We start from the raw sequence: 17,229 nt of genomic DNA, 5'->3' as shown, positions 1-17,229 counted from the left end.
GAGACTATCGAGTAAAAAGAAGGCTGTCATTGATTTTTCAATTAAATCCTAAACTCTGCTGGAACATTATGGAAAACAAAATGAAAGAGCTGCTGTTAATACTGGCTGTGTTATTCATTTACTACGGTAAGACTCTTGTTTAGTAATAGTTTGAACTGACACTGTTTGAGGTTTAATGTTATAAATTCGTCACTGCTTCTAGAAATGGCTTGATTATTATTTTCTTGACACAAAAACAAATTGAAAACAACGTTGAGAACAAATCATGTGAACTGAACAGTTTTTGGATTCATGCAAAGCTGAAAGTGAAAGCATGACATTAACTTTAGCAGTTTAGTAAATATTCATATTTGTCTGTGTCTTTACCTAAATCTAATCTTTTTCAACAGTCCCTGGTGTAAACAACAGCAAAACAGGTGAGTTTCTTCTAAATATGCTGCTAAAATGTGAACCGCATGTGGTTAGCTTTAGCCTAATGGTAATAAATAAATAAAATAAATTAGAACCCAGTCAGAGGCCATTTATGATTGCATCATGTGGATGCTGTCCTTGTTGCACACAATTAACATAGCACCAATTTGTTGAAGGAACAAAATAAATAAAAACACATTTTCAGTCCAGTCAAATATGGCCAATTAGCAATTCAAAAAATCCACTGAAGAGTCTCATCAGTCAAAAAGAAAGTGGAAGCAAGAAGGAAGAGACATAACAAAGGCCTGTTCTTAAACTGGATTTGATTATAAAGACAAAACATTTGAATAAATGTTCCACATATAACACAAATGTAAAACTGTAGCTGTATTTTTAGATTTGAAAAGGACTTTTAAGAGGCTGACAGAGCAGAAAAAGGCAGATAATTTATAGCTTACTACTTAACCTCTCTTCATTCCTCTGCCTATTTTTCTGCCTCCTGCATCAAGGCAAGAACAAGATCTTCAAGAAAAAAAAAGTCTATTACTTACAGAGCATCAAGCAGAATGGTGCAATCAACATCGTGCAACATGTAGTCTACATGTTAATGGATAATAGTTTATGTAATTCATGACTTACTGAACTTCCTCCTCTCTGTCCTCTACTGTCCACTCCCTCATCTGACTGTTCACCCTCTGCCTCCAACGTGCTTTCTGAATGAATAGCATTCCGTTGATTTTTTTTAAATTTTATTTTAAAGTTTGTTCTTTGTCGCTGGAGAACATTGTTCTGTTGGAACGCACCCTTGTCACACAAGTGTCTATACTTTTAAGTGCAACAACAACGCTATTAAATATAGACATTCTTTTTTTTTATCCTGTCAGATTAGATGAATTATTTAGGTGTGTGGGTAACCTTCATGTTACTTCAAACAAGCTTATGTGTGAATATTTTTTTCAGCTCCCCCCATGGACGTCTATGGGGCATTTTTGGCCCAGTCTAGAGGGAGAATCTAAACACTACATAAAAAATAATGATGCAATCAAATCTATTTTATTGCTAATCTTTGACATATCCAATACTCCAATTACCACTAAACCCCCATCATCCTACTGTTTTTGTTTATGAAAAATAATAATAATAATTATTTTTTTTTTGTAAAAAACATTTAAACCTTGGTATTTTCAGACTGGCATTTAAAGGTTAAAAACCTGAAAACTCTTGAAATTGTGATAGTTTTGAGCAGATCTGAAGTTGTTTTAGTGATTCATGAAAATGAAGAAAAAGGTAAAAAAAAAAAAAATATTGAAGTATGAGAATTTTATGGCAGTTTCTTTATGTGTGTACATTTTTGCCCGAAGGTGTCCACAGGGTAGTACATATCTTTTGTACATCTTTATTGCTTTATACACAATTTGTGCTGTTTGAAAATGAACCAGATCAGTGAATTTCAGTGTTTTTGACTTTATGAATAAATTGTTTGTGTGTTCTCTGCTTTTTTTTTTTTTTTTTTTGCAGTGTTGGAAGTGGTTGTAAAGTAAATTTAATCAGGCAAAAATATCACAGTTCACTCGCAAACAACAACCTTAAGTACTCAAAGTCCAAAAAGAATCAAGGGGTAACCTGCTATAACTCCCAATTTCAGAGAATACGTACTTCAGGTCTGTTCAAAAACCATTCAAAAGTTTTACTCTGTCCATTTTAATTAAGCATGTTTAAACGTGATACATGCCCGAAAAGGTTTTTGTTTCCTTTTCTACATTTCTGAATGAAAATGAACTTCAACAGATTTTGTTTGAACCCAATCAAACACATGAAACAGGAATAATATTCTTGGGTTTATTGTTTATTGACGAAAATAAATCAGTGATTTGTTAAAGTCAGTGAGCCCTTGTTTCTAGTATCTGCTGTAAGCTACTTGTAACTAAATATTTCTGGTAACTGCTGATCAGTGTCTACAGCAACTTGGAGGAATTAGATCCCATTCTCATACATTGATTTAATATGTAGCAGGTTCATCTATAAATGAGTGAACTTCTGGACAAATACATTTTCATTCTAACTGTATGTTTCTTTCTTGTTTTTGAAGGACAATCTGAACTGATTTGTTCTCAGTCAGTTGTGGCCGTGCTGAGTCAGGATGTCATTCTTCCCTGTCGTCTTAATCCGTCCATCAGCGTTGACTCTGAGACAGTGGAGTGGACTAAACCCAGTCTAGAAGGATCGAGGAGTGTCCATCTCCACAAAGATGGACGACTGGTGTTTAAGGAACAAAATCCATCTTATCGTGATCGTACCCGGCTGTTTGTGGATGAACTGAAAAATGGAAACGTGTCCCTAAAAATATTCCAGGTGAAGCTCTCTGATGAAGGGGAATACAGATGCACCATTCCCACAATGAACAAGGAGGCTTCCATCAGCCTCACTGTTGGTGAGTTAAGAGGTTTGGAAACACATCAACACAACCTCCAAACTGGGGCAAAGATGAAGGAGTTACAACCATTTTAAACATTCTCCTGTTTCCAGGGGCTCAAGTTTATTCAAAGTCTAATCTGGTCTATGAACCTTCTATAGAACGGTTCTCTTTAGTTTTTTAGACTTGTACTTGGAACATTGTTTGTCTCTGTGTTATATGATCTAAAACAAGTGACATACACGGATACGTATGAGCCTAATGTGGCATCAGGTCAACCAATCAGAAACATCCTCAAAGATACATATTCATGTTTCTTTATCCATCCACCTTGGTAGAAGGTGAAGTCGCTCCAGAAATATTGTTTCTTCCAGTGGAAACGTGCACTGAAAGAACTTGTCTGTGTAAATATGGAGAAACTGTTTCCAAAGATGAAATGAAAACTGACCCAGCTTCTTTATTGAATTGTTAGACTTGTCATTTAGAATCCTGTCATCATCATCAGTCCTTGTTGTCTTCAAATTGTTCCTCCCTAGTGTCGTAGATCATCATCCTGTCATGTAGAAGACTCCTAATCTAAATTCTCTGTTTGTTTCTCCAGTTGAGCCTGAGGTGATCGGTTCACGTGAACCAGTTGTAGGAGTAGTTGGTGAAGACGTCATCCTGCCGTGTCACCTGGAGCCTCCATTTGATGTGAAAAGTCTAACAGTGGTGTGGGAACACTATGAAAACAACATTGTTCACTTGTACCGTAGATTGAAAGATGATTTCAGTTCTAAACACGAGCAGTTCAAAGGCAGAACTTCTCTCTTCCATGATGAAATGATCCATGGAAACATTTCCCTGAAACTGACCAATGTAACTAGAAATGATGCTGGAGATTACACCTGCTTTGTTCCCAGACTGAACAATCAGGTCAAGAAGGGGAAACTTTCCTTAGTTGGTGAGTACAGCTGATGGTAAAACATGTTACAGTGAAAGAAGAAATCATTTTAAATTTTAAACATGTCAATGTCGCTTTTTCTTTTCAACAGTTCAGGAGCAAAGAAACATCAGTAGTTCTGGTGAGTGTGAATTTTTGTTTTTACATCTCATTTCAGGTCAAACTGTTCATTTCTTTCATCACATATTTAATGTTTTCTTTCATGTTCATCATCAGATCAAACTTCCACAGGAGAGGAAGGACATGACAATGGTAAGAACAGACAGAGAAAGTTCCTTAAATTTAACTTTTAAACCAGAGAAGTGAGGGAGACATTACATAAAAAATGAAAGAAAACACAGATATAACTTGTCTTGAATGTCAAGACATTTACCACCTGCAGGACTGAAACTGATTCAAGATGTTTATGCACACTGTAGTTCCTCTAATCCATCGTCAAAGACCTCCCCTCACTCCATCTGTTTGACAGTTTTTGACTTGTTAGGAGTTGGGAGGAGTCCTGGAGACAATCAGAGCTTCTAAACTGTTCATCAGCAATAACTTGTATGATGAGAATTAACTGTAGAGGAGAAATGAGCCACAGCTCAGTAAAAACAGAGGCAGCATGAAAATAGTTTGAAACTGAATCAATGGAAGTTTGTCAACTGTTAATATCTGCTCTGTAGCTTGTTTTATCTCAGTGGACTCAACTCAGTGTCTCTTATATTGTTCTAGATACTGTGACTGGTGGGATAATAGGTGGTGGTGTTGGTGGTGGTGCTGTTCTTCTTGTCATCATTGTCATCATCGTCATATTGATTTGGAAACAGCATAAAGGTAAATCACCTGTTTCTTCTTCCACACATCTTGACATTAAACATAATGTAGAGGATGTGAAACCATCCGTCCACTTCAACCTGATTATTCAGCTCAGTTTCCTCAGATTGATTAAAGATGACGTCAACGTTTGGTTGGATGTAGTCAGGTGGAAAACATCAAGTTTCTCCATTTCCAGTGTAGTCAGTCAGCTCCTAGCAGTAGTTCAGTTTGATCAAAGACTGTGAAGCATAAAATCACATCCCAGTTGTTGATAGAAAGATGGAGAGAAAAGCCATTGACTGTCTGACTGATTAGTGTTGGACCTCAACTTCTGTCATCACCAGTAACTACAGACGTCACAACCAGGACAGAGATGATCCAGACTGACTCTTTACATTAAATGACCTCACTTTTCTTCATCCAGTTCTGACCATCAGTCTAATGGTTTCTTTATTTTCTCAGTCTCCACCTATAACTCCACCCAGATCTATTCACAGGGTTACAGTGTTATAATGAGACCAACATTTACCTCAGGTTAAAACAATGAGGACTTTAGTTTAAATGAATTGACATTTTTTACTGTTTTACTATTTTTTACTCTAAATAATCACATTGATATCTGAACTTCCTTTGAGTTTTACTCATTGACCAAACTGCACCAATAACAACAATTCTAATGCTACTGGTTTTGTGTCTAACAGATCAACAGCCACAGCAAAACCCACAACAACCGAATGGTGCTGAGGAACATGAGCTGAAGCCTCTCAATTAGTCTGAACAACACTAGGAAGATGAAAGTGCCAGCTGAAAAAGGATGACTCTCTTTTTTTGTCTTTCTTGAAGTGCTCAGGAATCTCTTTCATTTCACTTGTGCCACTTTCAACACAACAGAGAAGTTGTTTGTGTGTTTTTCAAATAGTGTTCACATCTCAGGCTTAGAGCAGTGAGTCAACTTTGGAAGCTGTGAACCATCTGCTGAAAATGTGAGATTTCTTTTGAAGAAACAGTTTTTTTGAATGGGATTATTTTTTTTAGTACGACCATTTAACCAGATCTGTTCTGGAGAACTAAATGTTTCTAATGTTCATGTACGTAACAACCAGGTCCCACAGTTAGATTTTTCTGTATAGGCAGATATGCTGGGCCAATCAAATTGTGTGGGTGGAGCTTAATGTTTTTAGAGACAGAAGAGTATCAGTAGTTACACACATCATCATCATCCGGGTTCGAGTCCAGCTCAGCCTTTCTGACTGGAGATGGTGAGAAAGAGCTGAGGATGTGATGGTTACAACAAACCTTGATTATATCTTGATACTACGAAACTCTAAAGTCTAAATAACCCAGCTCTATTCTGAAGTCTTTGTTTATGGCAGTGATATGTAACCACTTTCAGTAACCGTCTCATTGTGACTGAACCAAAGCTCTGTAAAAACAGATACGTAGGAGATAAAGAGGAACTTTTATGTGAAGTATCTGAATGACTGTACTGAGTTAGTTTCTGCTGTTTGGTGAATATCTGATTGTTTCTATCTGCTCCCGGTGCCAAGCAACTTATTTTAAATGTGCTCAAAAAGAAAACATGTTGTATGAATTGTTTGGTACTGTATCTGCATTATTTAATGATTGAAAACAATGCCAACAATCCAGTGTCTCCTGCTGTGGTGCTGCTGGCTGAAAGGACATTAACAGAGCTGCTGTTACAAGTGAAACTATCTGAGAAACAAACAGTCGATACTCTAATAGGATGATTACATGGATGAGTACATGCACAAGAGTTTGAGTTGCCACAATGGAAACAATGAATCATGGGTGTGTGTTGTGTTGTTGTGTGGCCAGACCTGTGAAAACTAATCTCTCTCTGATTGAACTTTAAACACCTACTGTACTTACTAGTGTTTATGTGACTCTACAATGAGAGACAGGTTTTAACTGAAGGTGCAGCTGAGGAGATTGTTTTCTAGTATTGTACATAGATATCCAGGTTTATCTTCCATGTGTTTTTATGTGTGTGTTGCTATTTTACTCATTTGTGTGTGCGTGTTTTTAACTGCTTTTAACAGTTGGTAAAACCCACTTATAATGAACAGAGGATCAAATGTAATGTGAAAATTATTATATCACAAACTAGTCTTATTTGTTTCATTTGAACTTTTTATTTTCATCCAAATCTGTTGTTTTTGGTTATTGTCATGATAGTTTTTGACTTTTTCTGTGGTTATATGCACTTTATAAATAATATTTTTCATGAAATGTGTTGGGGGATTTATATCTATGTATGAAATGTCAGAATAATAACACATTTCAATACATTTTGAGCCAAACCCTGCATCTCTCTTTAACTGAAAGTCAGACACAATCAGGATGAATTTCTTCTGTGTTGTAATGAAACACGTTTCTGCTAAAACAATGTGATTACATCTTTAAAGATCATCGTACTCAGGACCTGATATTTGATATTATTCACCCAGTTATTGTTTATCCACACTGGGGTTATTAGAAGTTTACACTTTGTCATTCAACCAGAGACAAACAGCACCCAACAACTAATTAAACACTTGGGTTTCCTTTGGTATATTCTGGGTCAGGGTTCCACACCACTGAAGATGACAGGGACCATATGACTAAAGGTTCTTCAAAGAGTTGCTCCTATTGGTCAAATCCTTAGAGTCATGATGATCCTGGTAAAGATAAAAGGCTTTCCCAAGGAATCTTCAGATCATTTTAAGAGCAGGGACGACTTTTAAGAGGCTAAAAGGTCAGAATTCTGCAGAGATAAGAGGCAGAAAAAGATGCAAATAAAACAAAACTCTAAAAAGTAAAAACTCACTCTAAATTACTGAAATGTCGACTCACCCTTGATATGTATCAGAGGACCTCTGTGTTGCAGTATGTGGTGTCATTGTTACTTAACAATAACACACATGGGATTAGGATCACAGACGACCTCCATGATTATTACAAATTACTGGAGGTCCTCAGATAAAACTTGTGCCGTGGGTCGTCTATTGATATGATGCTCCATTCCATGTTCATTATCACCAAAGGTGTATTTGTATCCAGCTTTTAGGATCAACCAATCACACCTTCTGAAATGACGCCTCATCTCTAACAACAGGGTCGACCACTGAGATCAGAGATTTTGTCCTTTTCTTGCTCAGAGTTCTCCAAGAACATTATGTAATCGTTCTTAAGCTAAGAATCCTGGGAACTTTTAGTCTAAGTTAGGAGCTCTCTACGGGAAACTTAAAATATATGGTCCCAGATTTTATTTATTTATTTAGCCTCTGGACAAATCTAAATTGAATGAAGCAGTCTCTCATGAATAATCAGACCATGTTTAAGCCCCCACATCACCACCAGCTTCCTTCCTTCTCTATGTAGGAAAAGTCAAAACACAAACTCTCCCTGAACTGGGGGCTTTTTTTTTCTTAAAGCATTTACAAACAATCATTTCTCTCACGAGGACATTTCTTATCTTTAAAGAACAAGAACAGTTCCTCCTCATCAATATTAGTTCCGTGTTAGATTAAATGGTCATTAAATGGTGCCATCTAGTGTTGAAATCCTGGTATTGATCTGGAAATGTCATGGTTCTGTGTCTGTCTTTCATTTTGTGACCATGTTTTCAGTTTCCTCTTTTATTTTGTTAAGTTTTGGATTTCCTGTCTCTTGTGCCTCGTGTGTTAATTGTTCATTGGTTTCTCCCTTTTTATTCTTTTCGTTTTGATATTAAATATATTTAGTTTGAAACCAGTCCCTTTTTCTGCTCTCCTTGGACTCTTCCTCCCCCTCTCTCCCACCTTCATTTGCAGATCAGGACTTCAGGAAGTGAACTCCTCAGTCCCCACAGTGGATTCGTTCAGGTTCCTAGGGTCCACAATCTCTCAGGACCTGATATGGACATCCAAGATATTCTCTGTTTTGAAGAAGGCCCAGCAGAGGTTGGGCGTCCAGGAAGTTCATTCTGCCCCAGGAGCTGCTGATCATCTTCTACACAGGAATAATCAGGTCTGTTCTGTTCTCGTCCATCATGGTCTAGTTTGGATCAGCCACCAGACAGGACAGGGACAGACTGCAGAGAAGATTATTGGTACTGACCTTCACTCCATCCAGGACCCATACTGGTCCAGGGTCAGGAAGTGGGCCAGTAAAATCTCCATGGTCCCCTCACACCCTGGACACAACCTGTTTAGACTCCTCATACAGATCACTGTACACCGAAAACCACCCACTATAAACACATTTTTATCCCCAGGAATGTAGCTCTGATGAACAACCATAAGGGGGCGACAAACAACAATGAAAAGACCTCAACCAGTAAGACTTCACAGGATTGATCTCCAGGTCAAAAATACTGCTCATTAATGAAGTAAATAAAAGCAGAAAACATCCTGATAAAGCTGATACATTTCAAACACCAGCGTCAGATGTTCCTTTGGAAAATTATACTTTCATAAAGTTCTTACATTATTCCACCAAAAGTTTGAATTCAACCTCAGAGACACTTTTCTAAGATGTACACACTTCTCTTTGTCTATGTACCAATACCATTTATAACATGGCAGCTATCACAACTACTGGAAAATCTGGTGACGCACAAATCAGTTTGTTTTAAGACTTTCATATCTGTCCGTTCATCCGGCTCTTTGATGAAGGCTGAAATATCTCTAGTTGTGTCCGACCCAACGGGAACAAACTATCAAGTAGTGAGGGTTTTAAGGGGGGAACCCAGATGCAGGCTGGGACTGAAGGAAAAGGGCAACAGAAAACCAACAAAAAGCACAGGCAGGATTGTAAAAAAAAAATAAAAATAAATAAATAAATAAAAAAAAGGCAAAAACTAAACAAAGCAGGAACATGGACTCATGGCATGGAGACAGAAACATGGAACAAGGAAACGACTCAACAGGGAACAAAGGGAAGGCGGGGCTATAAATACAAATGAGGGCTGAGGGACGACGAGACACAGGTGAAACTAATGAACCATCACACAGGGAGAACCAATAATCATTCAAGGGGACAACATGAGGAAACACAACATACAGGAAGTCAAGACACTTAACAAAATAAAACAGGAAACTCAGAACATGATACAGACATAATCATGACAGAAACCAAATAAAAATATAGGTATTTTTATTCATTTAGTCACTGGTGGTGATTTATATAGAGCACATTATATAGAGAGTTAGAAAATAGCAGAGACTTATCATTCCAGCACCAGATGAACGCAAGTTCTCTTTCTGCCATCCGCTCGAGCTGCAAAAAGAACAGAAGCCATGTGTGTTGGAGTTTTTTTTATTCATCGAGGAGAATGTGATGCATCACCCACAGCGTGAACGTCAAAGAACTTATTTGCTTTAACAACTAGGCCACATCTGTCAGACATCAGCTGCCCTGCGTAAAGCCTCATCAGTGAACCAGGAAGCTTCGTTTCATTGTAAAACATTTCAAGACAGTAAAATGAAAGTTCAACAGCAAATTCACATTAGTTTCCGTTTTAAGCTGAGAACACTAATGTTTTGGTGCCTACTTTTTACAGTTTCTTATTTTGACGACTACGTTTTAAAGTTCATGTAAACTCTTTTGGAGAGACTTCCTGCTTTCGACCATTTGTTTTGTTATTGTGTTGTGGCAGTGACTGACTTTCCTTTGACTAAATCTCTTAAACCACAACCACTGGTCTGTATCACAGGAAGAGAGCAGCAGCAGTTTGTTGTGAGCCTTGGTCAGTCACCATGGAAACTGTGTTCACCAGTGACCCCGTACAAGACTGATATAAAATCTGAGGTCCCTGTGTCGAGAGTGTGATCAGTTTAACTCAACCACATTCACCACAGAGGAAAACAATAGGTCAGATTTCACAGAAGAACAGAAGTAGCTCTCATAAGTGCGATGTCAGTGAAAGAGAAACACAACTACAATCTGACACTATGAAACTACTAAATGATTAACTGTCCAACTTGCAGATTTGTAATTAGAAGAATAGAATTCAACAACAGGAGAACAAGGTGGGTGTCTTCAGATCAGATCTGGAAGCTGTTTGATTCAGGCCTGCACAGCTGTACACGTTAGAGCTGCATGTTTCTGCAAAGCTCCATATTTCTATTTACATTTACAGGCCTGACTGTTTATCCTGTCTGACAAGTTTGGAAAGTGTTTTGTTTTTAAAATGATTAATGCACCAGGACTAGGACTATTTCTTTTAAGAGCTGTTATAGTTTTCATGTTCTTACCTCGAGCCCACCGCCGATATTTGTATATGCACACTACCAGTATGACAGTGTAGAGGATGAACAGCAGGATCAGACACACCAGCCTCTCCAGAGTCATGAAAGGAGGAGGAGGAGTAGGAGTAGGAGCTCGCTCTGAGGATGAAACATTAGTTTTGAGTTAATGCATCATCAACTGAGGTGTTTTTAGGACAAAATATTATTTTAAAACATAAAAGGAGGTAAAGCCACATCAGGAGGCTGAGATTGTGGAAAAATCTAAAAACATAAAACAGATGAAAATCTATATATTTTTTCTAATAACTTATTGTGTGTGATATAAGTTTCAGTGGGACTGAGTGAGATCTGTTGAGGAAGTACTGGCCGACCATAAGTCTGAAAGAAATGAGGTCGTCTCTGCTGCAGGAGAGAGACCTCAGACAAGCTGCAACAGGTTAAACACGACGACGCTCACACTGAGCAGCTGACTGACAGGTTGAATCATGGGTAATGAAGGCATGTTTGCAACAGGTAAGAAGAATGGGGTCTGGTTCATCAGAGTTGAGGTAAGAAATAAATACAAAAATCCAACCATTTTTTTTTATTGTGACTGTAAATAGCTCACAGGAATTTATAATCCTTCTGTTTAATTAATATATTAAGAAATTGTGTGCCCATGATCATCATCAAACTTCCAGGCTGGCAGCTGATTGCAACAGCTTCCTCCTGATCTCTTTCTCTTTTTGTCACTTTTGTGTATATACTTTTTTTTTAAACAGCACTGCGCTCTTGTAGTTTTTTCATCTTTGTGACTCTACATTGTCTACATAGTCTCTAGACTCGGCATGGATGCCGTGCAGGAAAACAACGTCGGGAAAAGAAGAGGCGCTTCAGACCTTGGCCAGCTGGCCGCGTTTACAAGACACCAGCAGGAGTACAGAGAAAGTAGCGTCCTTCTTTTCGTGGAGACCTGGCTTACACCGAGCATCCCGGATGCCACCACTTTGCTGGATTACTTTCATCTTCCACGGGGGGATGGAACAGCAGACAGCAGTAAGAGGAAAGGAGGAGGCCTGGCTTTGTTTGTAAACACACTGCAAGGTCAAAGCACAAGTGTGCAACAGGGACATTGAACTGTTAGCAGTTAGCATGAGGCCATACTATCTGCCACGGGAGTTTTCACATGTTATTATGGTAGTGGTTTATGTCCCTTCTGATGCCCTGCCCTCAGTTACCAGCAGGCTGCAAACACAGCACTCACAGGCCCTCTTTTTCATCTCTGGAGACTTGAACCACGCTTCTTCCTCATCTGTTGTGGACTTGTTTCATGCCAACACCAGGGAGGCATATTCTGCCTCCCCCCTCCGTCCCCTAGGAAGTGCTGACTACAGCATGGTACATCTGCAACTTGTATACAAGCCTTCTGTACACACAGGTACACGGTGAGGAGGTGGACGGTGGAGAGCAAGGCAGCTCTCAGGGACTGCTCAAACACCACTGTGTGGACAGAACTCTGATCCTCATTGGGGGGGGACATCAATGCCATGATAGACTGTATAAGTATGTATATAAGTGAGTATATCAACTTCGGCTTCCAGAACACTGTTCCCTCCAGGATGGTATGGTGCTTCTCAAATAACAAGCCATCAATTAACTCAGAGATTAAAGCTCTGCTGAAGGAGAAGAAAATGACCTTTCAGATCAGGGAATAAGGAGGAGCTGAGGAGGAAGATCAGGGAGGGAAAGGCCTGCTACCGGAGGAAGATGTAGGAGCAGCTACAGATTAGTGGCTCTAACATCCCATGATGAAGACCCTGGAGAGACCGATACTGGAACATCTCCGCTCTGAGGTGGACCCTCCATGGACCCACTGCGGTTTGCCTACTGTCCTAATGTGGGAGTGGAGGACACTGTTATCCTTCTCACCTGGAAACTTTTGGACTTTTGCAGACGCCCTTCTGCCTCTCCCCCCTGACCAGTGAACAGCCAGGGAATGGACATTGAGCAAGTAGACTCTTATAAGTAGCTGGGTGTTCACCTCAACAACAAGATGGACTGGACTCATCACACTGAGGTGCTCTACAAGAAGGGATAGAGTAGGCTCTACCTCCTGAGGAGTCTGAGGTCTTTTGGAGTGAAGGGGGACTTCTGAAGACCTTCTATGACTCTGTAGTGGCCTCAGTCATTCTATACGTTGTGGTCTGCTGGAACAGCAGCATCACAGACAGGGAGAGGAAGAAACTGAACAAGGTCATCAGGAAGTCCAGCTCTGTCTTGGGCTGCTCCCTGGACTCAGTGACAGGAGAGTCCTGCCTTAACTCTCATCCATGTTGGACAACGAGCACCACCCACTGTAGGGTGACCTGGCAGCTCTGAGGAGCAGCTTCAGTGACAGACTGCTTCACCCTGACTATGTGAAGGAATGATACAGAAGGACTTTCCTTCCTGCTGCTGTTAGGCTCCACAACGAACACTCATAATATATGCAATATTATTACCCCTCAATGTTTAAATACTCCAATCACTTCACTACTCACACTGTACTGTGCACAGTCCTGTGCAATATCTGTTATATATCCATTTGAAATTCAATACTTCTTGTTGCCACTCAATACTCAGTCTGCCATACAATACTTCTGTTACAACCCTATAACGTTTTGTTGTAATTCTTACTCATTTACCGGGCAATACTGTGCAATATTTGGCAGCAGCAATCTATTTTCCAATCCAACACCTTTAGTTGTGTTACAATCCAATTACTTTCTGCTGCAATTCACTACTTTTTGTAATACGTGTATATTGTTTATTCTATTCTACTTTTTTAAATCTTATTATTTATTTTTTTACACAGTTCACACTTTATTTGTTGCAAACTGCAATTTCCTCACTGAGGGACAAACAAAGATTTTTCTATTCTATTCATGGAGCATCTAATCTTACTTGGTCAATTTCAGCTACTGACTTTTAGCTTATAGATCAAAGATACTGTTAGATACAGAGCTAATGACCCATCACACATTCTTACCTATCACAGTCAGAAAACTCCGTGGTGACTCTTCTTCAGGGTGTTTGCACTTGTAGAAGCCTTCGTCAGACTTGGAAACTTTCGGAATGATCATCTTCCCTTCAGGCTGAGCATCGATAAAAACATCGTCTTTGTAGAATGCAGAAGTGAAGTTTGATAAAATATGCTTCTCATATTTCTTTTTGTAGAAGCAGTGAAGTGTCACTTTATCTCCCTCTGTCACGGGAAGTGCAGGGCTCTCCAGGATCACACGATTTACTGAAAGACAGAAAGAGAAAACATGGTCATTGGGCCTCATTTTGGAAGATCTAGTCATTTGAGTTAGTTTGTTATGGACAACACCCAGAGGTGTCCCAACTTAAATCCCAGCTCCCCATCAGTCTTTCAGACCCAAAGGCTTGGATGAAACTTCTAGAAATCTAAAAGTTCATGTTGTTTCAGCTTTGACCTGAGAAACATACAGCAAATAACATTATGACGATTATGACATATTGAGTAGATCTCCCTTGTAGTGACTCATCAGAGAATGGACATTCTGAGGGTGTCCTGTGGATGTTGTTAGTGAGGCCTTTGAGGGGAGGTCCTCTGTGGATCTAGTGAATTTGGAGGCCAGGTCAACACCTTGAACGCTGAAGATGGTCAGCGTAATTTGTTTTCCTGACAGTGGTCTAAATGTTATGACTGACCGTAGTTCCACGTACCTTGGTTTTTGCTTTCTTTTTTGACGTGGATTTGACCTGTTTTCAGATTTGTTCTGTAAATGTTCATTAAAGTTATTTTGTGTCCTGCTCCTCCCTCTCCTCTTGTGTTTCTTCCTCATCACATAACCTAAAATCCTAAATCTGAAGTTTTTGAAATCCACAGAGCCTAATCACTATGGCCAGTGCAGTTTGGAAGTAACATCACTCATTCTTCCATCTTTTTAAATGGATTGTTTAACCACAAGTGTGATGTCAAGGAACATTTTGCATCCCAAACTTACTGTTCACTCTGATCTTGAGGATGTTGCTGCACTCCCCCTCCTCAGACTCACACCAGTACTCTCCACTATCTGACGAGTAGACACTCTGGATGATGCAGGGTGGCCCCGCAAAGTCACCCCACTTGGTACATGGCAAAGAAGATCCAGAGGAGGTGTTTCTCTTCACTGTCCATTTACTGGAGTTACCAGGCACTGCACAGCTCAGAGTTATGGTTTCATATGAGAAGAATTGCAGTCTGTCAGGACTGATGCTCAGAAAAGCAGCTGTGGGTTTAAATCAGGAAATGGAAACAGTCAATGAGAACAAATAGGGCAGAGGACTTTGTTGTGGATGTTTCTAAAAACAAACCCATAGATTGTGTGTTTCTTAATTAAATAGACATGTATGGTCATTAACAGCACAGATTTATGGGGAAAAAAACAGGAAAGTTTCTTACTGATCACCAGGCAGAGCGACATGGTCTTCGTTCAGGGCCGACGGTGTTTGTGCTTCTCACTTCTCTTTCAGTCAGTCCACAATGCCACATCCTGTGCTGAGGCAGGAAGCAAGGGCAAATAAGGTAAAAACAAGGTAGCCCATTTAATACAAGCACCACCAAGTATCGTTTGCCCTAAAATGTTATTTTATTCAACCCCTCCTAAACTTAAAGCATTCAGTTAACTTTTAAAAACCTTTGTATTTAGCCAGGACTTTGGCTACTGGCTTATGAGTGTCAGGGTGTGTGTGTGTGTGTGTGTCTATCATCATGACAGTATGTGATAGCGGAGACACCTGCAAACAACCACAAACAACATATTTTTTGGGTCCTCACATAGCTGAAGAGGTCAATTCTGGAACCACTTTTTGGGCAATGTAGGCAACGAAGCGATGTGATGTAGTGGGATGTGGATGAGCCTGCTTGGTGGACAGCTTCTCTTTTCTTTGCTGTTGCTTATCTTCACTATCTTCTTCATAGATGGTGGCTCCCACAAGCAGTGTTCCCCCCAAGTGCTTCTGTTTTTTTCGCTAGGTCTTCCCAGGAAATGATGTCTACATGGACCTTCTCAAGGTTCATCCGAATATTGTCCTTGAATCTCTTTTTCTGACCTCCAAGAGCTCGGCATTTGAATAACATGGCCAACTGATCCCAGCTGATGTTTAGTGATGATGGTGGCAATGCTGTTGATACATGCTTCCTCAAGTACACTACTGTTGGTGCACATGTCTTTCCAGGAGATGTTCAGGATTCTACGTAGGCACTTTTGATTGTAGGACTCCTGGACTCTTGTAAGACAGCTGTAGATGCTCCATGTTTCTGCACCATATACATATGAGAGTGGGAAGGACGACTGCTTCATAGACCAGGAGCTTGATCTATGTCAGCATGTCGGAGTTTTCAAACACTCTTCTTGGAAGCTTTACTAGGAGACTCCACTGGCACAGCAGATGCGATGGTGTACCTCGCTATCAATGTCTGCCTTTACAAAAAGATTAATTTCCAGCTCGGGAAAGTGGTCCACGCTTTCAAAGACTATGTTATAATTATATTACCTGAGGGGGTGTGGAGAAGTCTGGAGGGGGCTGATGGAGAACCTTGGTTTTCTTCACGTTTATAGCCAGGCCAAGTAAATTGTATGTCCAGGCAAAGGCATCAAGCCTCTCGACCCCGACGTGGTAACTCCTTAATAATATATTGCTATAAAGGGCCAGTAAAGACACATATATGTCATGCACCGCACAGAAAGCACTCCATTTTTGAATAATTGGCCAGTGCAGCTCCTGAGTTGGAAGGTGCAAAACAAGATGAAACAAGAAGGGGGTTAAGACATCAGAGAATCAGTAACAATATCAAGAAGTGTCTTGAAGGTGACGAACAGCATTTTGAATGAAGCCATCAGTTTTACTGGAGGTGCAACAGAATAGGAAAAATAGCAACCCCATCTGGAGGAAGGTCTTTAAGCCATCAGTTGTTTTTTAAATTGTGAATTAAAACAACCATATAGAGTGTAGTTTGTTCAGCGTTGTGTGTACTTGTTTATTTAAACTGTAACATTTTGACAGCTGAAAACATTGTATTCCTGTATCAAGTTTTCTGGAACACAGACAGAATGATCAACTTTCAGCAGAAAAGTATACTTATAGACAGTTGGGAAGCCTTAAAAGGATAGCATAAGGACTAAATCTTTCAGTGACTGGGTATGAGTGGCAATCCTTTAATCTGGAATCTGCACCGTAGTGTTGCTCAAAGTCTCTTTAAAGATGTGAGAAGTGAAATGAATGTACTATAATTTACACCACAGGGTCTTGTTGAAATACGCTCAGACTGCAGTTTGTACAATTCATAAAATACAAAGCAGGAAATTAAAGTTGATGAGGATAAGACAAAGGGGAAACATGTGAGGGACAGGATGACACTCAAACTGCTCTCCATCATGGACAACCTGCTGCTACTCTACACGAGATTA

The 17,229-nt window shown here is 39.7% G+C and overlaps 1 protein-coding gene across 1 annotated transcript; it reads right to left on the bottom strand.

The window, feature by feature from the left end:
• Positions 1-13,734: 13,734 nt before the first annotated feature.
• On the bottom strand, positions 13,735-15,243 carry LOC125005452 (Fc receptor-like protein 5). Its single transcript, XM_047580847.1, is given in 3 exon segments — positions 13,735-14,060; positions 14,785-15,121; positions 15,229-15,243. Coding segments are annotated over 3 exon segments (624 nt in total). The 3' UTR covers positions 13,735-13,788.
• Positions 15,244-17,229: the final 1,986 nt, after the last annotated feature.

The sequence above is a fragment of the Mugil cephalus genome, chromosome 1 (assembly GCF_022458985.1).
Source record: "Mugil cephalus isolate CIBA_MC_2020 chromosome 1, CIBA_Mcephalus_1.1, whole genome shotgun sequence".
Taxonomy (NCBI): Eukaryota; Metazoa; Chordata; class Actinopteri; order Mugiliformes; family Mugilidae; genus Mugil; species Mugil cephalus.
Note: the sequence above shows the minus strand (reverse complement) of the source record. Positions and strands in the feature narration are given on the sequence as shown.